At 31.9% G+C, this 25,231-nt stretch overlaps 6 protein-coding genes across 13 annotated transcripts in view; 4 read left to right on the forward strand and 2 right to left on the reverse strand.

Annotated features, from left to right (window-relative positions):
- Positions 1-4,425, forward strand: LOC100678464 (WD repeat-containing protein 6). 2 transcript variants are annotated; one of them, XM_031928710.2, is made up of 14 exons: positions 208-369; positions 469-646; positions 743-916; positions 1,003-1,147; positions 1,227-1,451; positions 1,527-1,950; positions 2,036-2,176; positions 2,250-2,626; positions 2,711-2,893; positions 2,964-3,144; positions 3,217-3,478; positions 3,565-3,977; positions 4,059-4,224; positions 4,302-4,425. In XM_031928710.2, exons 1-14 carry the CDS (start codon positions 303-305, stop codon positions 4,363-4,365), a joined length of 3,000 nt encoding a protein of 999 aa, XP_031784570.1. In that variant the 5' UTR covers positions 208-302; the 3' UTR covers positions 4,366-4,425. The 2 variants fall into 2 exon arrangements, with proteins under 2 accessions (XP_031784567.1, XP_031784570.1); XM_031928707.2 differs by having other exon boundaries at positions 1-369; positions 2,964-3,478.
- Positions 4,383-6,268, forward strand: LOC100115622 (trafficking protein particle complex subunit 5). The gene is made up of 3 exons (XM_001599198.6): positions 4,383-5,059; positions 5,204-5,513; positions 5,589-6,268. Exons 1-3 carry the CDS (start codon positions 4,893-4,895, stop codon positions 5,685-5,687), a joined length of 576 nt encoding a protein of 191 aa, XP_001599248.1. The 5' UTR covers positions 4,383-4,892; the 3' UTR covers positions 5,688-6,268.
- On the reverse strand, positions 5,988-7,585 carry Ndufb4 (NADH dehydrogenase (ubiquinone) 1 beta subcomplex, 4, 15kDa). 2 transcript variants are annotated; one of them, XM_032595758.1, is made up of 4 exons: positions 7,474-7,585; positions 6,784-7,050; positions 6,390-6,533; positions 5,988-6,257 (listed from the first exon to the last, which is right to left on the reverse strand). In XM_032595758.1, exons 2-4 carry the CDS (start codon positions 6,934-6,936, stop codon positions 6,189-6,191), a joined length of 366 nt encoding a protein of 121 aa, XP_032451649.1. In that variant the 5' UTR covers positions 6,937-7,050; positions 7,474-7,585; the 3' UTR covers positions 5,988-6,188.
- The window catches only part of LOC100678394, a 25,744-nt gene continuing 8,077 nt past the window's right edge, over positions 7,565-25,231 (reverse strand). For 2 of the 5 annotated variants that reach the window (XM_031928748.2, XM_031928739.2), the window contains exon 10: positions 24,811-25,214. The gene's annotated coding sequence lies outside the window, so the exon portion shown is untranslated. Of the gene's footprint in view, positions 7,586-20,040; positions 20,064-24,810; positions 25,215-25,231 lie in introns of those variants that run through there. The other 3 variants (XR_004344971.1, XM_032600204.1, XM_032600203.1) reach the window with 3 other exon arrangements.
- Positions 7,961-13,902, forward strand: LOC100115581 (DNA repair protein RAD50). Its single transcript, XM_001600215.6, has 17 exons — positions 7,961-8,393; positions 8,577-8,729; positions 8,807-9,248; positions 9,320-9,474; positions 9,545-9,740; positions 9,810-10,033; positions 10,110-10,472; positions 10,555-10,675; positions 10,768-11,143; positions 11,229-11,434; positions 11,501-11,838; positions 11,911-12,330; positions 12,396-12,521; positions 12,601-12,876; positions 12,944-13,077; positions 13,147-13,278; positions 13,358-13,902. The coding sequence occupies exons 1-17, from the start codon at positions 8,163-8,165 to the stop codon at positions 13,554-13,556; spliced, it is 4,092 nt and encodes a 1,363-aa protein (XP_001600265.2). The 5' UTR covers positions 7,961-8,162; the 3' UTR covers positions 13,557-13,902.
- Positions 17,958-24,666, forward strand: LOC100678436. 2 transcript variants are annotated; one of them, XM_016987575.2, is made up of 4 exons: positions 17,958-18,489; positions 19,632-20,001; positions 22,235-22,683; positions 22,923-24,666. In XM_016987575.2, exons 2-4 carry the CDS (start codon positions 19,933-19,935, stop codon positions 23,881-23,883), a joined length of 1,479 nt encoding a protein of 492 aa, XP_016843064.1. In that variant the 5' UTR covers positions 17,958-18,489; positions 19,632-19,932; the 3' UTR covers positions 23,884-24,666. The 2 variants fall into 2 exon arrangements, with proteins under 2 accessions (XP_016843064.1, XP_003426112.1); XM_003426064.4 differs by lacking the exon at positions 17,958-18,489 and having other exon boundaries at positions 18,531-20,001.

The following is a 25,231-nucleotide window of genomic DNA, read 5'->3' on the forward strand; positions in this document are numbered from 1 at the left end:
ACTGAGTCACCATCTAGCGGTGATTGGTGAGAGTGACATCCTATCTCGCTCTCACGCATATCAGCTCTCACTCTCGTATAAATATGCTTATAGAATACGACCCCAGGCAGCATTACGCACGTGGACCTTTATCATTGTTTTCTTTTCACGATATATATATATATAATATATATATATATATATATAGTGCAAGTGCAGAAGAGCCAATTTTAACGTGGGATAAGATGTAAAATAAGGATATACCTGCCTATATACTTAGTTAAATTAGTTTTAAATCTGATGTTTACCAAAAAAGTCATAAAATGAATTTTTCGGATTTGAGCACTGATGTGCTTGCTGTAAAATGCATAAGTAACTATGTCTTTATAGGTATGATAAAATTGAATAAAAGAAAATAAAATATTAAATAAAATAGGATTGCGTTTTTATACTATTATGACTTCATTAATTGTTTTTATGCTTATTCAGGAATCGGTTGTAAACTTTATGCAATATGCAAAACAGATTATAAAATAAAAATCAAAATAGATGCTCTTCACCCTGACAATATTCATGGTATTGTTATAAAGTCAAATAGTAAACTTATTGTTTATGGAGGAAAAAGTTTATGTGTTTTTGATCTAAATATATCTGACAATGATGTGAGGTATGAGTAAATCAAAATTATTTTGTAAATTATATTCTTCACTATATAACTGATTTATTTAAATGTTATTATGTTTTGTATGTTATTTAATGTCAGCATCAACATGTTGGATAAAATTCATCGATTTGATGACTGGATTATTGACGTTGATTGGCTTGGATCACTTAGAGACTCTACATTGACAATATTGTTCGCGCACAATAATGTTTATAACTATGATTTATCTGATCAAAATTTTACTAATACGGCTTGCAATGAAATATGTTTACTGTATCCTTTTGCATTTAAATTGTTATTATCAATAAGTCTATGTATTATTCCTTATTCCTCAAGTATAAATGATTGATTGACTGTAGATATGCTGGTACGATATCAGGCCAAAATTATGAAAAAGCAATTATTTTTAGTGGAACTGTATTTCAAGAAATACTAATTTGGAGTATAAATAATAAAACAGATAATCGATACTCAGAAGTTTTACATCGACTTAAAGGGCATAAAGTATGTAATGAATAATTAAAAGTTATAACTGTGTCAACATGAATTTCATTTATTTGACAAATTATATTTTCACTTTCAGGGAGTTATTTTTTCAATTTTCTATAATCCAACAAATAATCTTATTTGCTCTACATCAGATGACAGAACTGTGCGATTGTGGAAAGTATCTTCTGAGAATATGGATGATCAGAATCCTATAAATTGGGTAAATGCTAAAATATCTCTACAAACAACCATGTACGGACATTTAGCCAGAGTTTGGAGGGCAGTTTTATTTAAAAGTGTGATTATTAGCATTGGAGAAGTGAGTAATATCCAATTTTGTTCATTTTTTCAAAAAACATGATTATATAATGAATTATTATATTCATGATTTTAGGATTCTCGAATATGTTTTTGGAATTTATCTGGTGAACTAATACACAAAATAGAAGCTCATCAAGGAGCATCAATTTGGTGTATTGATATATCTGAAGATGATATTGTATATACTGGAGGAGCAGATGGATATGTAAATTGTTGGCCTTTAGGAAGCATTAAAAGTTATATGGAAAACCATATTTTACTAGAAAATAAAGACATAATACCTAAGAATGTCAATTTTATTGATGATGGTGATGTTTTTATTTTTATAAATTGTGATAGTAGTAATAAGATATTACACTTTTGTAAAAAGCAATATCAGTTAAAGTATACTTATGATGTATCTGATTATCCATCAACTTATTGTATTATGGAACTCTCTTTAAATAGACAACGTATTGCTTTAGCATCCATTAAAGGAGAAGTAACATTATATGATAGTAAGAACATTCTGTGGTACTAATTTTGAATGCAGCATGCTCGCTTGTACACAAGAAATCATAAATTATTATTTTTTTTACATAGAAACACAAAGCAAGTGGATGCATTCTTGTACATATAAAGTTATGGACTCAAAAATATATTCCATGCAATGGTTGGACCATGATATAGTTGCTACTTGTGGATCAGAAGGAGTTTTACTTATTATCAAATTTGTATCCAATGGTAAATTTGATTCATACTTTTTTAGGCACAATTATGAAAGCTATGATGCTTGATAATTTATTTATTTATACAGGTATTCAAGTTTTATCCGAACATATATTGCCACCAAGTCGAGAGCGATGGACTACATCAGCATGCATGCATAAAAATCTTCTAATATGTGGAGATAGAATGGGCAGTATCTTTATATACAAGCTAGATAATAATTCAAAAAATCCACTGCAATCGTTTAAAAAAATTCACGGAAGACTTGGTGTACAATCGTGTTCAATCATCGATTCAAATCTAATAAGTACTGGACGTGATGGAACTCTAAGATTTTATACGTTTTCTAATGTTGATAGCATAACTCCAACTGTTAATTTCCTGTACACCAAAAGTACACCAATGGATTGGGCCAGCCGATTGCTTAAAATTGAAAATAATCATTACGTTTTAGGATTTAAAGAGGTGATGCAATTCGATTCTAAGAAGTTGATAAGTAGTTAGAAATTAAATAGCTCTTTTTAAAATGTTACTGTTTTTTAATTCTAGGAAGATTTTGTAATTTATGATGTTAGGCTGAAGCGAATTCTGTTAACAATTCATTGTGGTGGAGGACATAGGTCTTGGGATTGCATAATAAAAGATAAATTGATAAAATTTGTTTACATACAAAAAAGAAAAGTTTGTACAGTAACAATACCCTTAAATAAAATATGTATACCACCATTATTGGTAAGACTGCTATTTAAATTTAATTGATAAAACATTTGAATACATTATTAATGTGCAAATTTTTTTTCAGTCTGGATTTCATAAAAAAGAAATATATTGTATTAAAACTTTACCATTACTTTCAAAACATCATAACATTTTAATATCTGGAGGAGAAGATTGTTCTTTCCATATAAATTATATCAACTCATCAACTTCAAAACTAAAACCAAATTTTAAACTTATAAATAATTACGATGGTCACTTATCAAGTATAAAATGTATTTCAATTCTTAGCTTGACTATTTATGAGAACATGAGCAAATTTTTAATTTTTTCTGGAGGTGGAAGAGCACAACTGAAGATATGGGAAATAATTATTAATTTTAGTGAGAGTACATTTGTAAATGAAGATCTTTCCTGCAAAGACTTACTATCCTACATGTTACATGGACCAGACAAAGAACGTAACAAAATATGGGTTGGCAAAGAACTCATGTATAATGCAGACCCAGAAACACGTTATATGGACATAAGTACCTTACGAAATCCTGATCACACATGTGATATTTTTATCTTTATTGCATGTTCGGATGGTTATCTTAGGTACAAATAATATTTGTAACTTTCAATTTTTTTTAGCAATACCTACCATTTACATACCAAATTTAATTGAATATAACATTTTTCAGAACACTAAATTACAACGTTGAATCCAATGAAATAAAGCTGATTGACTCATTGGCATACAAAAGTAGATGTATTTTAAAAGTTCATGCATTCTTATATAAAAAAAAAATATTAATTATGTCAATGGCAACCGATGGATTATTAAACTTTTGGCATTTTTCAGCTTCAAATGAAATAGTATCCATTAGAAACTTGCCAATTGATGATAAACTAAATATTAGTTTACATCAATCTGGAATTAACAGTTTTGATATTAAAGTTGTAAATGATAGTGAATATATTTTAGCAACAGGTGGAGATGATAATCTTCTAAGTTTATTAATATTTGAAATAACTCTAACAAGCAATGAAGATCTATTCATTCGAACTAAATCTTCTTGGAAAAGCACTTCTAGTCATCATGCTCAAATTACAGGTTTTTTGTAGCCCAATGAATAACAAATTTTTTAGGAAACAGTTATAAAAATTAAATAAAAATAATTCCATTTGATTTCAGGTTTAAAACTTTTAAATGATAATAGACTGGTTAGTGTTGGAACAGATAAACAGTTACTTGTACATAAATATTCAGTTGATGGTTCAAAAATATCTTCAATACTTGTGGAGGAAAAAACTTTATGCATATCTGATGTACAAGGTTTAACACTTTGCGAAAATCAAATGTAAGTTACATCATATGAAAAAATGTTCAACATTTTTACAATAAATAATTTGTGTTGATTTCTTATAAATTTTTTAGGACTAATACAGAACTGTTTTGTATTTACGGGAAAGGATTGCAACTATTGAAAAATAGCAAATGATAAAAAAATACATTGAAAAGAAATATTTATTTGTTAAATATTTGTACAAACTCAATAAAATTGAAAAAAAAGTGTCAATATATCTATTTTTTAAATATATCACACATATATGCGCTTGCGCCGTTGTAAACACGCATTATAGTAATTACACTATATAAGTATCGACTATACTGTATTATACACATATACATATACCTACGTGACGTCTGTAGACTATGTATGTACTTATCTTGCGAAGTTGCGAGTGTTGCGACTGAGCTGCTTATTTGTGTGGCCAGTGCTGTGTCAGTGCGCGCAGATCAAGGTGGGATTTGCATTTGGGAAACGCATTGAATTGAACACATTAAAATATTTGACATATACATTATACATATAGGTGTGTGTATATATATATATACACACATATATATATATATATAGTTGCAGTAATTAAATGGCTTCAGCGATCTCTCTATTTATAGTGGTTAAATTCTAACAATCCTAAGAATAATACATTTAGATTGAACGTGAAGAAATTAACTGTAAAAATGTCAAGTATTACGATATCAGCGGTTCGTCCACGAACAAGTATTCTTGATAAATCTTTGAGTAAAGGAAAAGGAGAGGTTAGCTTGAGCTGCTATGCTCTTCTGTTTTCGGAACTAGTTCAATATTGTCAAAATCGAGTTTACACGGTTCCTGAACTTCAAAACAAGTAATTTTACTTTGACCTATTATTATTTATAGATTGTAATTACATATAATGAATGTTTTTACTTGCTTTTTAAATTACTAAATGTTTTATTATTATTTTACTTATCTTTATCATTTTTTATTTAATAAACTTATTATTTTGCAGATTATCAGAAATGGGTGCCGAAGTAGGTCATCGTGTAACAGATTTATTAGTTGTAAGAGAAAAGGGTGGTAAACGAGAAATAAAATTGTTAAACATTTTACTTTTTATTAAAAGTACATTGTGGAAATCCTTATTTGGGCGTGAAGCTGACAAGTTGGAACATGCTAATGATGATGAACGAACCTATTACATCATTGAAAAAGAGTCATTAGTAAATAAATTTGTTTCAGTCCCTAAAGATAAAGGTAGTTTAAATTGTGCATCTTTTGTGGCTGGAATAGTTGAAGCTGTTTTATGCGATTGTGGATTTGTAAGTAATTAAATATTTTGATAGCAATATTCAACTTTTAAACTACAAATACTAATAAAAATGTCTCTTTTACAGCCAGCCAAAGTTACAGCACATTGGCATAAAGGAACAACTTACATGGTTAAATTTGATGATGCTGTTATTGCTCGTGATAAACAACTTGAAGATAGATAGTAAAATTCTTCTTAAATTCAAAATTACAATAAAGTTGTTTATAACTTAATTTCACAATAAAATATTATTTGTATAAAGTATCATACAGGTATATGTTTGATTAAAATGTAATATAGAATCATATTGTGATTCAAATATCTTACGTTTATAAAGTAAGAAAAAAATATTAAATATTTAATCTTCTAATCATTAATAAAATAAAAATTTTATGTGACTACTTTTTTTTATTTTGGTTATTTCATCAATGCAAAATTGGGTATTTCTGAAATGACAGGTTTGATTAAAACAAGATTCACCAACTTTCATTCAATGGTTGTATTCATATTAATTCTCCATATTTCAATACATAATATATTATAGTTTACAAATGATCATACATACATTGAACAAATTGAGATGAATTCAATGGCTGTTATTTTTCAAGAAATTAAAAACAATATTTTTGTAATCAACAGTATTTTTATTGTAATGATATCTACGCTTTCAAATGTAATAATTACTTTATACGAATTTCCACTCTCTGTCCCTGTAACTCACTTGACCAGTGGCAAATCTATGTTCTTTTTCATCCTAGAAAAGTTAAATTTGTATTAAGAGATTTCTCTATAAAAGGTTTAAAATACTTATAACCAGTATGAAAGTTATGTTAAATATTTGAATGGATATATTTGGCTAATTAATATGTAATAAATAGTTTCTTACTCTAAACTTTTTAACACGCCAACCTAACAAAAACATGCTTCCACCGAGAACTACAACATTCCACAAGAAAGACTTGACTGTTGGTCTAAAGAATTGCTCTTTACAAAAAAGAGTTGAATAATGTCGTTGAACAGCTGGATCAAACTACAATAAATACGGTTCATTATATTCTTTATCAATACAATTTACTACTAAAATTACAAAAAAACTGAGACATTGCAGAAATTCAAAATCGATTATAAAATTTATTGGAATTAAGTCGTTGACAATTTAATCAACATGAAATCATGGAAGAACTTGTAAACGCTATTAATATAAATCAATATAAGAAGAAAACAATTACATTAGTATTCAATTTTGCGATATTTAGAGGTTATTAAAAATGGCTACTTACTATATGGCCTACGTGGGGAGAGTTTGGATTATGTTTCTCTCGCAAATATAGATTACGTAATTCTAAACGTCTTTTTGCTTTCCATTCTATCACTTCTCTTTCTCGGGCAGATACATCATAAATTTCATCTGCCCCAGTAATTTTGTTACTCATTTTCCATAAGTTTTCAACCCAAGATGCAGCCAAAAAAATTCTCCTTCTATCGCTGCTGTAAAGAGCTGTATAGGTATACTGTTGACGGCTGACTGCGCAGAAAAAGCTGCGCAGCTGTACAGACCACGAATTACATGAATTACATAACTATATATATACAAATTTTTAATTATTTTTTTATTTAGATCCCGAACCATAATTTGAGATAACATTCGCGTAACTTTTTTTGGCCGATATTTTTGCGATCTTTCAATTATTAATCGTCCTGCACAAACATTAAGTTAAGTGATGAAACTAATAAAATAAAATGCTTATAGGGCCCTTTCACAATGAAAATACTGACTTTATTTTTAATTGAATAAATGTCAGTTTTTACGAAATTGTCGCAATCCTGGAGGAAATTCGCGATTTTTTATAGGATCAAGTTTATGAAGACTTTATTTGAGCGCTGGTGAGGTAAAAATGATTGTTTGAGCAAAAAGTTGTCTACGTTTAAAAATTGTGAAAAAATCACAATAAAAAGATAAAGAGAATTACTTGGTTTTGAAGAGTCCTGAAATTTTTTCATGGCTTTTCGCTTTTTACTTCGGTTTGACGTAGCTATAGTTTTTCCCATTATACTGTATACATATCAGTAGTCCCATCATACCTATATCGAGTGAAGATAAGTAATGAATTATATCTACTTTTTACAACAAGAGAAAGAATTGCTAAACTAAATTTAAATACATCTCCTAATCCTCAATTCCTCAATCTGAGGCATTAGGAGAAAAGAGTCTGTTTTTTATTAATTACGAGGCTTTTTGTGTAGGTAGGCATAATATATGTGTATGTATATGTATGTACCTATAGGTATATTGTATGTTGCTTGCAGCCAAAAACAAATTTTTTGCGGGAAAAATCGGACAAATTCAAAAATTTCTTTGTCCATGCGAGACCTATGTATATATATAATTTTCCATCAACCAATGAGGTTCCCATTTTCCAGTTATACTTATCAGCTGTGTCGGAGCGCAGCGGTGAGCGGCAGGCGGGAGGGAGGGAGGATATATCAAGTCTTGACATGTTCAGTTTAAGCCGTATGAGTTTAAATTTCTGCATAAACGTTTGCGGGTGCTTGCCTGAGTGTTTTGACTCGTTAAAAATTGTTTAAGTTGGTGCCTTTAGTTCGTGAATATTCAAGGTATACTATAAGCATCAGGACAGAAAATTACACATAATACAAGATGTCGAGAATAAAAGACCTCGAGATTCGAGGCATACGAAACTTTGGGGACGAAAGAGCAAAAGTACTTATTCATTTTTCCAAACCTCTAACGTTGATTCTTGGACCAAATGGAACCGGCAAAACAACGATCATCGAAGCTCTCAAATTCGTCACCTCTGGAGAGTATCCGCCGGATTCTGACAGAGGAAAATCCTTTGTACATGAACCAAAACTCACTTTAAATCACACGGTTCGTTTGAAAATTTATTTTAAAACTGAAAAAGTTTATATACTTGATCGAAACAATGTTTGAGTTTTATATTTTATCTAATGTAACTGTTGATTCAATAATAATTCCAGTGTAATTTGTATTGTATTTATTTATTTATTTATTTTTATTCATTATATTTCAAGTATTTCATGAATCTTATAGGTACGAGGTCAAGTAAAAGCCAAAATTTTGGATAAATCAGGTCAAGAACTTGTCATTATTAGAACTATGCAGGTATCGCGCCAAAAAACTGGAGCTCTGAAATTTCAAGCTTTAGACAACACAATCACAAGATTAGATGCGCGAACCAAAGATGTAACTATGCTATACAGTAAATTATTCACTTAATTATTTGCGTATGCATGACAATTACAATCAAATATTTTTCACAGAAAATACAAATTACTAATAGATGTTCTGACATTGATCGAGAAATGTTAGCTGCAATGGGAGTTTCTAAGCCAATCTTGAATTACGTCATTTTTTGTCATCAAGAAGAATCAAATTGGCCTTTAGAGGATGGCAAAAAATTAAAAGATCGATTTGATGAAATATTTGATACTTCCAAATACAATAAAGCAATGGATACTATAACTAAACTCATCAAAGATCTGAATTCAGAAATAAATACTTTGAAAGCTCGTGAAGAAGCTTTCAAAGAAATTCTGAATGAAGCTGAAGACCAGGAATCAAAACTGAGGAATAATGAACAAAGGGAAAAAGAAGTACAGGATAAAATAACTGTAATCGATCAATCTGTGGTACCTCTCGAAGAAAGAATGAAACAAATTTTAGATGTTAAATCTGATTACCAGAAACTTGAAGACCAATTAAGTAAATTTATTATTCAGTACCGTTATATATTAATTATAAACTATGCTAATATGATTTATAAAATGTTCTAGATAAAGTCGAAACTGACTACAAAGTAACTAATAATTATATTGAAAGTTTAAAAAAACATATAAAACAGTTGCACACAGGATCTAAAGAAGAATTAGTCGACAAGTTGGATAGTTATGATCAAAATTTAACTCAAAAAGTTACAATAAAAAAGAAGGTACTTTCAGAGACAAAATTAATAATGATTGTTATATAAAATGCTTAAATAATGTAATCCCATTTTTTAGTCTGAAGAAAAACTAGAAGAGACTGAGCACTGTGAAAATACTCTACTTAAAAAACTTGCCGATGCTAGAATTAAATTAGGTTCATTAACACAGAAAAAAATCGCATTTGATGAAAAGATTACAAAGCGTAATGAGCTTTTAAAAAAAGCTTTCAAAACTTGGGAAATACCTCAAGTTGATTCAGTCACTGAAGAAGGTAATGTATTATTTTTTTTCAATTCAAGCTCCACTAAGTAAATGTTTTTATTTTTGTATATTTGTACAGAAGCAAAAGATTATATTGAACGTATCAGTAGAAAGGTTAAAGAATTTTCAATAGCTATGAAAAAAAGAGCACAAGAATTTGAACAAGAGGAAAAACATGTCCAAAGAGAAGTAGATGCCTGTAGAAGTGAAAAAACAGGAATAGATTCAGAAATGTCACTTAAGGAAAAAGAAAGAGGCGAAATAAAATTTGAAATAAATACATTGAGAAAAAAAATAAAACAAGTACTTTATATCAAAAATAACATTTATTACACTTACAATAAAAGTATTAGTAATTTTGACAAATGAACATTTGTAGGTAGATGAAGACGGTGGCAGATTGGACAGTTTAGAAGCAGACTTGCAAAATGCTACTGAAAACTTTAATACAGTTGTTCAAAATTTTGACGAGAAATTTATCAGAGAAACTTTAGAAAGAGAAGCTTCAAATAAGAAAGAATTTAATAACCAGTTAAATAATATAGATAACGAAATAAATTTCTTAAATAAACAAAGCTCCCAACAAGCTGAATTAGAATTGCATCAAAACAGTTTGCTGAAAAAAGAGGAGGAAATTTCTGTCTTAAGAAATAAAAATGAGAGCAATTTAAATTTGTTATTCAGTAACGCAATTCCGCAACAAAAATTGAAAGATAGCTTAGAGAAAATTCAAAAGTCATTGGTAATTATGTATTCCTATTCATTGAAGTATACAAAATTTTCTATACATAAACATACATAATATGCTCAAAAAATATTTTCAGTCTGCAGAAAAGACAAATTTACTAAAACAAATTGAAGAAGGGCAGCAAAAATTTACTACGTATAAAACAACATTGAAACACAAAGAAAGTGAGCTATCCAAAACAGTATCTGAACTTGAAGGTATTAATTGTTGATATGTAATTGACATAAAAATTATTATTTATATTGTACAAAATATTGCTTTACATAACAAATCAACTTTTATTTATTAGCATGCAAGGAAAAAGTGGCATTCGAATGCCAGGAAAATGACTATGACGAAATGTTAGCATTGCAAGAGAGAAAAGTTAAAGCACTCAATGATCAAAGAGGTATTTATGCAAGTCAATCCTCAATGTATGAAGAATATTTGAAAATTCTGAAGAAAAAATCGTGCTGTCCATTATGTGACAGAGGATTTCACAATTCTTCCGAAGAAAATTCGTTAGAGCAAAAGTTGCATTCAGAAATTAGAAAAAGTCCTCAAGCTTTGAAAGATTGTGAAAAGGAATTGAAGCAAGAGCAAGCTCGTTATGATGCATTACAGCAGTTGAAACCTGTGAGAGACCAGATAAGAGAAATTGAAAACAATAAATTACCCAAACTTAGGTTAAAATAAATCTATTTAATGCATTTTATTTAACATACATATTTTTGTGCCATTATTTTTATCTTCTTACATATTCAATTACAGAACTGATGTAGAAAAAATTAAAAATCAACTTCAAGATTCCGAACAAAGTTTAGAAACTTTACGTCTTATATTATCGGAACCTGAAGAAAAGTTGTGTATATACAAGTCAATTATCGGAGATGTTATTTTATTGGATAGTTACATTAATCAAAGGGATCATTTAACTCAAACGATTGAAACTAAGAAGCGCGAAATGGCTAGAGCGGGTAGAGTATATATTTTTTAATTTTCTTTCTATTCATGTAGTATTAAAGTTATTTTTAATGTTTTAGGTAAAGTTAGCGATCGAACCATGCAAGAAGCTCAAGATGAGCGACAGAAACTCAAAGATAGGCTTTCTGCTGTTGAAAGAAACGTTGATAAAGCTCAATTAGCTCTGCAAAGTGGCCAAGAAAAAGTGAGTAGAGCAAGAGAACAGAAAAATAAACTGAATGAGGAAGTATTAAAAATCAGACAAGGCCAGCAAGAATCAAGTCAATTAAAAGACAAAGTAAATGATTTGTATAAAAAAGAAACTTATCTCGAAAACTCTTTAAAGTCTTTAAGACAAAATCTGGTTATAGCTGATGAAGAATTGGAAAGCAAAGTTCAGGAATTAAATGATCTTAAGGTATCGATTTGAATAACACTGAAATATTTCATATTTAAAGAATCGTCATAAACTAACCATTTTATTTTTAAGCGAAAAAATCGTGAAAAACAAGAAAGCGATATGAATTTCAAATCTATTAGTGGAACGGAGTTTCACGAACTATCAACAGTTCAGAAAGAAGTACAAGAAGTTATGGCTAGTAAGTTAGAGGAAAATTTGGAAAAAATCGAGACAGATGTTGAAAAAACAAAAACAGAATGCGATAAAATGAAAGCAGAAAAGGCAAGATTAGAGGAACACATTCGTTTCTTAGACGAACAATGTAGATCTCAAGAAGTGGGGAAGAAAGATCTTGAAAATAATTTGGATTTAATTAAAAAACAAGAATTTATTAACGACTTGAATATTAAAATCACTAAATATCGAACTACGTTAGAGAATATGCAATTTAATAAATTAAGAAAGGAATACCAAGAATTACAAGAAAAAAAAGACAAATTTGAGAAAGAGGTATGAATAAGAAAATTATCATTTTAAAAACGACTTTTCTTTACATCTATATAATAACATTTCAGAAAAACGAATATAAAGGAGCATTGGGTGAATTGGAAATTGCTATAAGAAATTATAAAAAGAGTTTAAATCAAGAAAAGTACAGAATGGCTCGTCACAATTACAAGGAAAAACAGTTGCAAGTAGTGGTATGCTTCATAATCTATTTTATACTGCTATTGATAAAGTTAGTTTTTTTTTATTAACTAATATGTACTATACATGTAGGTGCAAGAAGAGGCTGTAAAAAATTTGAAAGAGTACGTGACGGTTTTAGATAAAGCTATGATACAGTTTCACGAAGAAAGAATGAATACTGTAAACAAAATAATGCGTCAGCTGTGGCAGTTAATATATAGTGGCTCTGATACAACTTCAATTCAAATTAGAGTACAAACTACCGAAGGTATAGGTGATAAAAAGCGCTCTTATAATTATAAACTTGTTCAAGTTAAAAGATCAGCAGAAATGGATATGAAAGGCAAATGTAGTGCTGGTCAAAAGGTGAGCATTAATATAAAAAACTTGTTAAAATAATCAATAATGATATCATGGGTCAAAATTTTTGCAGGTTCTTGCTTCTATCATTATTCGAATGGCCTTAGCTGAAACATTTTGCAGCGACTGCGCTGTCCTTGCATTAGATGAACCTACGACAAACCTCGATGACGAAAACGCAACGAACTTGGCCGTTACCTTATCTAAGTGAGTTAAATTAATCATAAAACCTATAATTTCTTTAACGTTTTATTTATTACTGTCTTTTGTTGATAGAGTTATTCAACTACGTGCGCAAAATCATAAGAATTTCCAGTTAATTGTTATAAGTCACGACGAAAAATTTATTTCTTCATTATCGAATTTAAGCGGAAAGCAAATGTTTCAAGAACTTTATAGAAACCCTGAGTATGTAATACATATGTATATAATCTTCTTATTACTAAAAGACTGCATAATAATTATAACGATCTTTTTGTAATTTTAGAGGATACAGTTTAGTTAAACGTAGAGATATGTCAGATTACATAAAAAATAGTTCGCAAAGTGTGGCCGATGAAGATTACGATGAATCTGAAGAAGAACAAGAACAAGCAATAGAACCAAAAAATCCAAAAAAGCGAAATTTAACTATGGATGATTCTCCTCCACATGGCCGCGCTGTTAAAAGAAGAGCATTCCATTAATGATGCTGCGCATCACGTAACAACAATCAAAAGCTACGTTAACTTTTATATCATATATGTATAAAAATATTTTTTAAACATGATGTTAAAATATGCTGTGCATATTGAAACAAAAATATTTAGTTATTTAATTTGAATTAATTTCACATAATGCGTTTTCTAATGTTGAATCAACATTTGTCAACAATAGAAGTCCTAATATAAACATACATTGATGTTTAGAGTTGGTTAATTTCAGTAAAGTAAGCTATATAGAATTCAATAAATTTTGTGCTTCATGTATTGCAAAAATTGCCAGATTATAGTTATATAATTAAAAAAAGTTAACATTTTTTATCAAAACTTATGTTACTGTGTATTATTTTAAAATCCATTCCTACATTGTTCGTCTACGAATGCATAATTGTAAAGATATTGTTAATTGGTAACTTTAAGATCATTCCTTATAAGACAACGCAATTAAAATCTGCATACATTATTGGGTCCAGTATAAAAATTCACAAAAAGATAATATACTTATTTATTTGTTTATCCAGGATTGCTTTTTCTAACAAAAATACAAAACGATGCTAAAAATTTTGTGTGCACGAATTTGGATAATATATAACACAATTAATAATCGCACTTTTACTTAGCCAGTATATTATGCATTCAATTTTTTTAAATGAGTATGTAAAGATGATTTAGTAATGACGTACTATTTTAAATTCTCATATGGAATTGTAGACAGTCTCTCCGGTTATGAAGTTCATCATCGAATGAAGAACCCCAGAGTTATGGCTTAATCCTTTTTAATGCGGCGCTCAAACTTATACCAATCGCTTCATATGCGTTTTTAGGTCAAATTATTTGAACATTTTTAGTTTATACCATTTTATTTTAATAATACGCTGATTAAAATTCATTGAACACAATTTGTATAGACATAATTTACGTACGACATAATGCGTGTCCCTCAAGATAAAAATTGTGCGATTTCTATTAAAAGTGAATAAGTACATGACAGATGTGTTGCGCCAAATACTTATTCAAAAGACCATTCGCGAACGTAGTTTTTCAAATAAACTGAGCGTCTATTACAAATAGACCGTGCATAGGAACTGATCATTATTCCTATTACATCGGGTATAGAATATAAAATGCATCGAAGTAGGAGTCCTGCGTAAATGCAGTGCTCACTGCGGACAAGAACCTTATCCGGATATCCTGGCGCAGTGGCATGCTCTCATATAACAGCTTTCCTGTTGCGCCAGGCCCTAGAGTTTCGTAAGTTCGCTTAGCGCCGCGAGCTATAGCTGCTCTCTACGCTATAGTCCGCTTTGTGGCATCGAATAATTTGCGGATGCGCCGAGGATATCGCAGCGCAATCAGTAATCTGTAAGTACTTGCTCGACTTTCTTGTGCAATAAGACAGTCGAGAGTTTGGCTGCGTTTGTATATGCAACGATGTGCCGCACGTGATTCTCGTAACGTCTTCTATATTCTGTAGAAGTTGGCTTCCGTATACAATGTTGTGCACTAATTGATCTGTCACTAAACGAATCGATGTGATTACGCGATAATAAAATTTCAGAATGTATGCAGCTCGATTCTTCGAAAATTCATAAATAATATGCGTATGTATGAAGTTGTAAAAAATCATGCCTTGATGATTTGATACCTGAATTTTGGTTTAACAATATACTTGTACTCAAATTAAATTAGAATAAGGAGTACTTAAGATTCGTCAAAAATAATAATTACCCTATAAGTGCAATCAGTTGTGGAATCGTAATTCTCAAGAAGTGCTTCCATCTACATTGTCTTGCTATTAAATAATGGTTAAATTTTTCCGTTTCAATCTATTTTAAATTCTGATAAGACAATACAAATATGGCTTATAATGTATCGTGGCCGTCAAATTCGTTGATTCGCAAGAATTTTGTCATTATATATCAATTGAAAACAATTAGATACAATTTTAAATTAACGAGTTGAATTAAATTACGCGTGTACGCGCATTACTTGAAAATCACAATTTCTGAAAGGATTCAAGTTTATAGGTCTGTTTTGATGTTCGTAAATTAAAGAAATCAGATAAATGTGCAGACAAATACACAGTTTTTACACAAATGTGCTACTATTTCCATTGGTACTTCGGCTGAACGAGAAAGTAATAATATAGTATTTGTATATGTTACATCGCATATATGTAGGTGTTTAACGGAATACTTTATAAAAACGCATTGCGATTGTACCACAACAAATATGACGCTCTTAAATACTTGCTTTCACATACGATACATCATCACAAGCAATTAAGTAGTTTGCTGTTATAGCAGTGATTTAACTATTGTGTGATAATACGGTAACTTTTAAAAGAGACAACAAATATTTATACTACTGTCTGTCCATTGTGAATCGTCACTTTAAAAGAAGTCACAGTTATATATTAGAAGAGGATTATTGCTGATGATGTGCTGTCATAATAATATGCCGTCGCGTCAAGAATTATCTCCTCTGATGGCTACGTGCGATAGCACTCGAAAAGTAGAACATTTGTCTATAAATGACTTTTTTACCTTCCATAAAATTTCATGACATATATACATGTACGCATAAGCATACACTCATACAACTATACTATAAAGTTGTTTTTCTAGCTCAGTAACATCGACTGTACAATATATATGATGAGTAAACTTTTAATGTGCATCCTCATTTTTTAAAATATACTATATATTAGCTGCTGCTTTACCAAATAATACATTCGCAGTAATTCGCTAATCGTATAGGTATACCTACATCAACGTGATAATATACACTATTTGTCTATTCAAGCAAAAAAGTATGCGATTGTTGAATAAAAAATAAAATAAAAACTATCTTCCAGTAAACAAATGTGGTTTGCGTTGTAGAACAAAATTTGACATAGCATATACGAAGTAAAAATTTCTATGCTACAACTATTTTTGCTCACTTAGATCACGTTTTTTGCGTATCGTTTCATAAAAAGAAACCTTAAATGAATGATTCGAAAGTTTTATAGCTATTTTTTTGTTTGTTGATATATTGTATTACTTTCCTGCCTTTCAAGCACTTGTATAGCTATAGGTCGAATGAGCAAAAAATAGGGACTTTATAGTTTTATATGATTCTTAATATTTTTTCTTTAGTGCTGTATCTTCAATTGTGTTTTAGTTTATAGAAATTTAAACTTGAAACTCTATAATATTATACTAACATAGACAACTTACAACCGGTACAAATACTGCATTGTAGCGATAGTTAGACGTCTATATAGACGTCGTCACCTACATATACGTTTGAAAAAACTTTTATTTTACACAGCTCCAGCAATGATTGATGGGCATCACGCGAGAGTATAAAGCTGACGCACGTGTTGCAAACAATGATTATTGAAAATGACGGACGTGAAAATTTTGAAATTCGTGAAATGTACATGTAAAGTTAAATTTTAGGCATATAATATATAAAAAAAATTATTATCAGTCACAATAAGACGCGTCGGTACATAAACTTTGTATACACTCTTACACTCATAAATATGCTTGAAAAATAATAGCATATATAGCTGTATGGCAATTGCTGATTCTACGTAATATTATTCTTAACTTTTATATATATATATATATATATATATATATATATATATATATATATATATATAAGTTCAGATTTAAATATTATTTCGTCTAATATCCACCGAATTAACTTGCTCCAGCTTGCTCTATTTGAGCCCTACAGTATTAATTGGTATCGCGAAACAATAAGCCATCGTTTCTCGCATAGATAATGGCAATACCCCCAGAAATATATTGATTAAATTTACAATTTCAATCATCTCAAACCAAGAGATTCAATATCGATCAGAGCCTGGAAAGGAAGATATCAAAAGTCGTGAGCATGGTTATAGTACAATGTTACCCTGTAATTGTAATTTATACACAGAGTATTTATTGTTTGTTCGCTTATCCCGGATAAACGGCCTTAAAAATCAAACGGATATCGATCCGGCCTCACACTGGATCAACGTGGAAGCATAACTCTCTTTCTATACATCACAGCGCAGAGTCTATTATAAAGTCTTTCCGCTGCGCGCGCGTTAACCCATTGCCTCGCAAACTTTTATGCGGCAAGCTGTAGGCCGCTCACTCGCTAGCGCGCGACTCTCCCATTATTAGCGCTCTTTTCAATGGAAACCCCAATAAAAGACGTTTTCACCCGCAAATATCGATAAAAAGTATATAGCAGCCATTATACGTTTAACCGCGATCGAGCGCAGCCTCAAATCAAACGGCATTCTCGCGATGTCTATACACCTATACACGTCTCAGCAAAGCTAGTCGCGCTGCAGCGCCTCGCTCGGGTAGGGCGACGAATCGAACAAGCGCGGTTTTTAGTGCGTCTCGCGCTCCTTTCACGTACACGCGCGCAAGCGAACCGTTCCGCGACGACTCCTGCAGCTTATGCGACTATTATACACACTCGACGACAGCCTCTCTCTCTCTCTCTTTCTCTCTCTCTCTCTCTCTCTCTCTCTCTCTCTCTCTCTCTCTCTCTCTGTCTCTCTCTTTCGCTATAATAGTTGTGTTCATGTATCGCAGTTTTCGCGCGCCCGCAAGACGTTATCACGACAGCTGCAGCACCGCGACCTTCAAACTTTGCGCTAAAGGCGCGCTCGATCCTCTGAATACGAGCCTGTGTGGTTTGCGAGGCGCCGACAGCGTAACGGCAAGTTGGAGCTGCTAGTTTTCGTTTCTTGATTTGGAAGTTGCAGCTGTTTCTTCAAGTGCGCTGTGACTTGACGCAGCGCGTGATATACGGGACAAATGTAAGAGAGACGTTGTTGATAGACCAGATTGAATTTTTATCAAATAATAGGGGAGACTTTCGTTTGATTTCATGATGTTCATACTGTCAATTTAGGATTGTAAGTATTCAAAATTAGAATTCTCTTTATTAGTATGAGCTTTCATAAACGACATAATACCCATATAATTTATTTCAAGAATCTGTATAGACTAACGTTATTTAACATATTGCATATATTATGCCTCGTCACGGCTCAAAATTATCCAATACGCGAAATATGTAACTATACGTACATGTCCTACTACCTATTACATGCATCCTTCTTACGTACATATCACTAGTTTCTAGTTTGCACTTTTCTTTATGTCGAACCTAACAGTATTTGATCAATCGCCTATATACACCAAACTTTCTTGCAGTCAACTTTCGCGCACTTAATTATTGAAAATTTTCATTCAAAAGGTTCAGTATATGTGAGAATTGCACTTTATAAATAATAATAATATCTCGGCCTGATATAGAATCACAAATAATTGAGACTGCGCTATCTCTCTAAACTTTCTGTTAATTTTTTCGAGAAAAGTGTCACGAGATCCGATTTAATGCTCGGTAGCACTGACCGTATACTTATAGCCTTGTATTCTACTCGCCAATTTCTTTTTACAACGCATATTTTGTGAAAGTAAAGCACCGCAATCATCAGACGGAAAATTAACGTTTGCTAAATATATCCCGTGTCTGCCTACAATAACACTTTTCGCGCCAATGATAGTTTTTGTCAAGGAGCCAGAAGCGATAAGAAACTGTTCTTGTGCATGGCACATTTATTTGAATTCCAGGAGCTTTAATCATAGGTAGGGTTTGTGTGCTGATTTCTTTTTGATCTTGAATGTATTCACGAAACGAAACAATACATATATTTCGACGTTTTAGATACAGAAGTGTTTATTGCATTTGTCGCAGTAAAAACTAACCTGCAGTCATTTTTCTGAGCCGGGCATAACAAAGCTAGAACACAAGATTACATTTTTTCAAACATGTCCATCCATACACGCGCGCAGCATTGAAAAATGTTGCACTACTATTTCGCTTCTAATGAAATCTGTAAAATCCCCTTAATCACCCTAAATCCCCAACAATAAAAGTTCTCTGCTACTGTCCCACGTGACAAGTGCCAATGAGATCTCGCATTACTCAACTGCGCGCTCTGCGTGCACGTGACTAATTTTTTTCGAAATCCCTTCCCTTTCCATTATGCAGGCTCTAGAGCGGCTATAATCGAAGGCGTAGGAAGAGGAGCGAAGAGGGCATAGTGCACGGAGAGCGCGAGAGGAGCCAATACATATTGCATCCTCCCGCGCGAGCACTTCTCCGACTCGACCTTCTTCACTTTCACTTCTGGCTCATCTGACGCGCCGGAGAGGATCGCGCGTGCCACACGCTACCGAACCCGCGACCGGGAGAGCTCGCGTTGTTGTTACTCGCTAGTGCGGGAGATCGATCGGGCTGCGACGTCGTTATTCAGATTGCTGTCCTAACTCGGCCCAAGGAGCTCGACATCATGAAGCAAGGCACCGCTTGGATTCTCTGCATGGTTCTGGCTGTCGCCGCTGCCGCTCAGGAGTCCTTCGTAAGTACCGTCGTTTTCAAATTTTGCCCTTTTACCTCGTGAAATGCAGAAAAATAATTTTCCTGCACTTGCAAACAGAAATAACTGTTACGATAAGGTGTAATGAAACAGAGCAAAAAGTTTCAAGCGTTAAGTAAGTGCTGTTACGATCGATACGCACTATTAAGAAAATTATTGGACCTATTTTTATACGGTCGTTTAACAAGCTTGTCGAAGCGATCGACTGCGGGCAAAAATTCGTGATTCAAATAATAAAACCGTGCAGTTATAAAAAGATTTATGTCTATCGCGATAATATTACGTAAGTATAACGAGCTGCATTAATAGCAAAATTATGAAAATAAGTGTCATTAGTTCATGGCTGTCTCCCCAGTTGTTAGTAATAAGGCTGCATTTTTCTTCCTGTCAAAATATGTAAAAATCAAAATTTGTTGATTTATGTAACTTTCGTCGCGAAAATCAAGCGAGTCAAACAAATTTGTATTTTAAATAATGACGCTGCATTAAAGAAGAAATTTTTAACTACTCCAAGAGGTTAAAGAGCAATGGGCCATGTGACATAATCGAGACATCGATAAAGAACATCGTACTGCATGGTGCATCGTCTTCAATTTAAATGACAATATCAAAGCGTTGGTAATATAAGAACGTAGTTTATTTTTCCTATTACTAAGCCTGGCATGTTATGATATTTTTCCCGTTCACTATACTTCAACAGAAGTGAGAAACTGTAGTAGTGAATATAATACACGTATAAAAGCATTTTGTAAAAAATATTGCTCGCGATTGCTCTGCTACTTTTAAACTATATATTATTATAAATGAGTTTTTCAAAGTTATATACAGCTCCATCGGTTATCGATCAAAATATGCTTACTATTTTTATACAGTTTTTGTTTATCTCATGAGTAAAAAAAATGGTAAACTTGTCCTTGTGCACGCAATACATTTTACTCGCTGAACAATAGCACATTGATGATCTCCGATTTAATCATGCAAATCCTTAAAGATATGTAAATTTGTCATTTTACAAGCACTGTATGTATACATATTATAGTAAAGATGGAATTCGCAAGGATGCCTACATTCTATTCGCCTGAGGTCAATCTTCTTTTTCTTAACGACTGTAAAAGCGCTTATTACATAAATAAGCATAGGTAAATTATATGAAGCTCAACATGTTTTGAATGTGCGCATCGATTTAAAATTTGAATTTCACGAAAGAAATTTAAGAAAGATATTAACATTATAGCGCGATAAAAAATTGACATCGGGATAATAGACAAGTTGTCAATAGCCTGCAAAATCGTTTGAAAATTTCGTGCTATACCTGAACTTCCTCACAAAAAGAGTGATTTATTGATTCATGAGAAACCGCTTATACACACGCATGTCGTAAATCTGCTGTTTCGTCAGAGAACATAATGGAACTTCCACATGGCCATAGGAATCAATCAAGAGTTTTATTGCGAAAGCCAATCCAATTGTACTTTTTCGCTCGGTAATTAGGACCTTTGTTATACACTCTACCCTGACTACAATAATTGCCATTAAACAGCATTCTATTTCTTGCGCACGACATTCCAGGTTTAGCAATAATAATTTTTCCACTTTGCATGCTTTCAGCTGGCTAACAATAAGCCAGAATTCAAATAAAGTTTAAATTGGTATTTCATAACAATGTCCGTTATAAACTCTATCATTACAAATAACTCTTTGTATCATTGCCAGATGAGTAACACTACCTTCACTGAACAGTTTATAAATATAACGATTCGTCTTATATTGAATGGTGCGTCCATACTGGATGGAATCCAATATAATTCGTAAATAAATTATGAATTTTTATGTTTCACGTTAGTTCATAAGTGTTTGTCTGATTTTCATACTTGACCTTTATTCTTCTAAAATCTATACGTATAGTTTTTTCTTGTAAATCCCATTATAAAAATCTAATTTAAAAAGTATTAAAACGGAAATTTTGCCCTGGGCCCTCGTGGAGTTTGGAATCAGATGAATACTAATCAACGATGTAAATATGAATTTCAATTCGACAAGCGCGAAATAAGTATATTAAATTATGATCAACGTTTTATTTTATCAATATACAGTACTTATCACGGCGCCACTTGTACAAACAAATTGTAACTCAAAATGCGTTTCCATTTTATTTTTAATAAATTTGATATGAATAATGTCAGCTTTATGTACTATATAATTTATTTATTTTCAGAACACAACCCCACCGCCGGTGACGTCAGATTTCTCTTGCTCTGGTCGTCAGATGGGCTTCTACGCTGACGCAAGTACGAATTGCAGGGCATATCACACATGCGACGATCATGGCAACCACTTCACGCACTACTGTCCCGAGGACACAGCATTTCGTCAAGACGCGATGGTCTGCGATCACGCCTACCTTGTCGATTGTCAAGCGAATATCAACAACGCTCCCCTGCGTTCTAGGATCGATTTAGATGACAACCACGATGCGCCACCGTCGTCTTTCGTAGAACCTCGTGGGGAAGGAACTAACGCCAAGGGATACGCAAGATCTTTTAGGATCAATCCCGATTCTAAGAACAACGCCAACTCTAAGTATCCCACCTTCGTTCTCAATTCCAGTGTGTTTTTGAAAAATAGAGACTCTGGAGTTGGAAGATCAATAAACACCGAAACACAGTAAGTCGTCGTGAACAATATGTGTATTTTTAATAACGATTATGGCATTTGATCATTTACTTTCTAGTAAAATTTATGATAAAACTCGAAGACTTAGTTGAGGAATTTTCAGCCCAGTGCCCACAGTAAAAATGTATATATTTTAATTACGGAAACTGGACTGAAAATTAATCAAAAAGTTATTGCAGGTCATTATTGAAAAGTCATAATGCTAAAAGAATACATGATTTACATAACAGCTCTAGAGATTCACATGACGATTACTCCAGGACGGATCATCACCAAAAAACATTCCATACAAATCACAAAGAAGATTCACCCTCCCCATTCAGATCTCGTGAAACCGTAACAAGAAATTCTTTATCGACTACTCCGAGAACTACCATTTCGGAAAATCTCCAACCACCAGTGGAATCACCTAGGATATCGAAAGTTTTTGATGATTTCCAACCAGATGAATTTTCCTTCTTAGTACCTCCAGACGTAAGAGATGATAATGTATACTTTCAAAAAGACACTTTTGAATCGATGAAAAACGACAATTCACAATTCAACCGAGACTCTTTCGATGCTTTCAAAAGTAGCGATGGCAATGAAAGTTTTGAAAAAGTATCGGTCGCTCCTGTGACCTTCAGTCCCAGAACTAAAATGGTGCTGGACATGGTTAAAGCGCGAGGACTTGCAAGGGATTCAGATTCAAGCTTCCACGTGCCGAAACCTGTTAATTTCCTTAAACCACCAATTTTCCCGAAGCCCGAATCTACACCTTTCGCAAGATTCAACTTCAATTTTCACAACGACGACTACCCTTATGTGGAAACCCTCCGATCCATTCAAAATAACAAGCCATCCACCTCGTCTTTCAACAGTAGTCCATTAATAAGATTGGCCCCGACTACTCCGAGACCCAAGTTTTCAGCAACAGAAGCTTCTATCTTTCCCATTCCAACAAAACAGCTAGTTCCGGTTAGCGATGTAGAGCTTGATCCATACTACCCTAAAGATACAACCACAACCGAGTCTTATTATACACCGCGTCAACAAGCAAACAAACCTAGAAAACCTTATTTTACTACAAGAAGACCACAGACTAACAGTGCTAAATTTGAAATTCCCTCCGTGTTACCTGATCTTAATAGCCTCGAAGATTTGCTAGATAGAAGGAAGTTCTTCTTTATACCACGTCTTAAATCAGTTTAGTTGAAAAGAAGTTCACGCGGTTCACAGCAGTTGCAATGGGTGATTCTATGTGTTAAAATTTAAAGATGGTTATAAGTTGTTTTACCTATATTTTTTAACTGCTTAAAATGTTCCGATTGTTTCGATATACAACGATTAGACCTTTGTTTTATTAGTATCGTGCCACATTTTGTCCGTGACTATAATACCTATACAATACCATTATACAAAGGATGTACTTAATGTGAAAAATCAGGGTATTAAAGTGTATTTGTTAGATAATATAATAAGTTTTCTAAGGGGTATTATCTTCAATAATATAAGATGTCACATGTATTAAAAAAAAATATTGTGCTACTTTACTTTTCAAACTTCATATAGATACATATTTTAAAAAATTGAAAAGTTTATTTTCATGTTCAATCTACTGAAATATATTAGAAAGAGAAATATCAAAATCATAAAAATATTTTAAAGATTCAAAAACTAATGTCTTACGAGATTCTCTGTGCCAAGAAATATTCACGTTGAATAAACTTACGTGAATGATTTTTTTACGAATGTACTGATGAATATTTAATTTATTAGTGTTTAGACGTACTTATACTATTATTATACGCATTTCCTATAGAAATTAAATGATAGTTATAATTTTTCGCTATATTCATACATGAAAAAGATGTGTATATGCGATTAATAATTTTATTAACATATATGTTACGTTAGAAAAGTAATGAAATTTAAACAATGCCTTAGTCACTTTAATTTATCAGTGCATTTTGTAATAGCAATAAAAAACTGGAATATATATATATATATATATATATATATATATATATATATATATAACATGTGTATAAAACTATGTAAAAAGATGCAGAATATGACCAATTTTGTATATAACTTTTATACTTTGTGTACTTTTATGATATCAAATAAACAATACAATGAACCAGAAAACTTTTTTTATTATTATTTCATTGACAATTCTCTACGATCAAAGAAAACAAAGCGTGACCACAAATCTATAAAACTTAATCGTCGGTAAGTAATAGTTTTCTCGAACAGTTGAAGCATATAATACTTGAAGTTGTATCAGACAAAGCAAAGTCGTTCAAAAGCAAGTAAGTGTCAATAACAGCGAAAGGATGAGCCACGAAATCTTCTATTACTTCATGTATAGCAAATACAAAAACTTCGTCGTAATGTAATACTCTATATGAATATCGAAAGCATCTCGTTATATCAGTGTTACATCTTCTGTTATGATTGTATAATGCAGCCACCTACTTTGGTCGAAAAAGGATGCCCTGATATTCTATTCATGTTTTTTTAGACGCTTCTTTTGCTTCCTGCAACCAAAAAGCAT

Source organism: Nasonia vitripennis, chromosome 1 (genome assembly GCF_009193385.2).
Source record: "Nasonia vitripennis strain AsymCx chromosome 1, Nvit_psr_1.1, whole genome shotgun sequence".
Classification (NCBI taxonomy): Eukaryota; Metazoa; Arthropoda; class Insecta; order Hymenoptera; family Pteromalidae; genus Nasonia; species Nasonia vitripennis.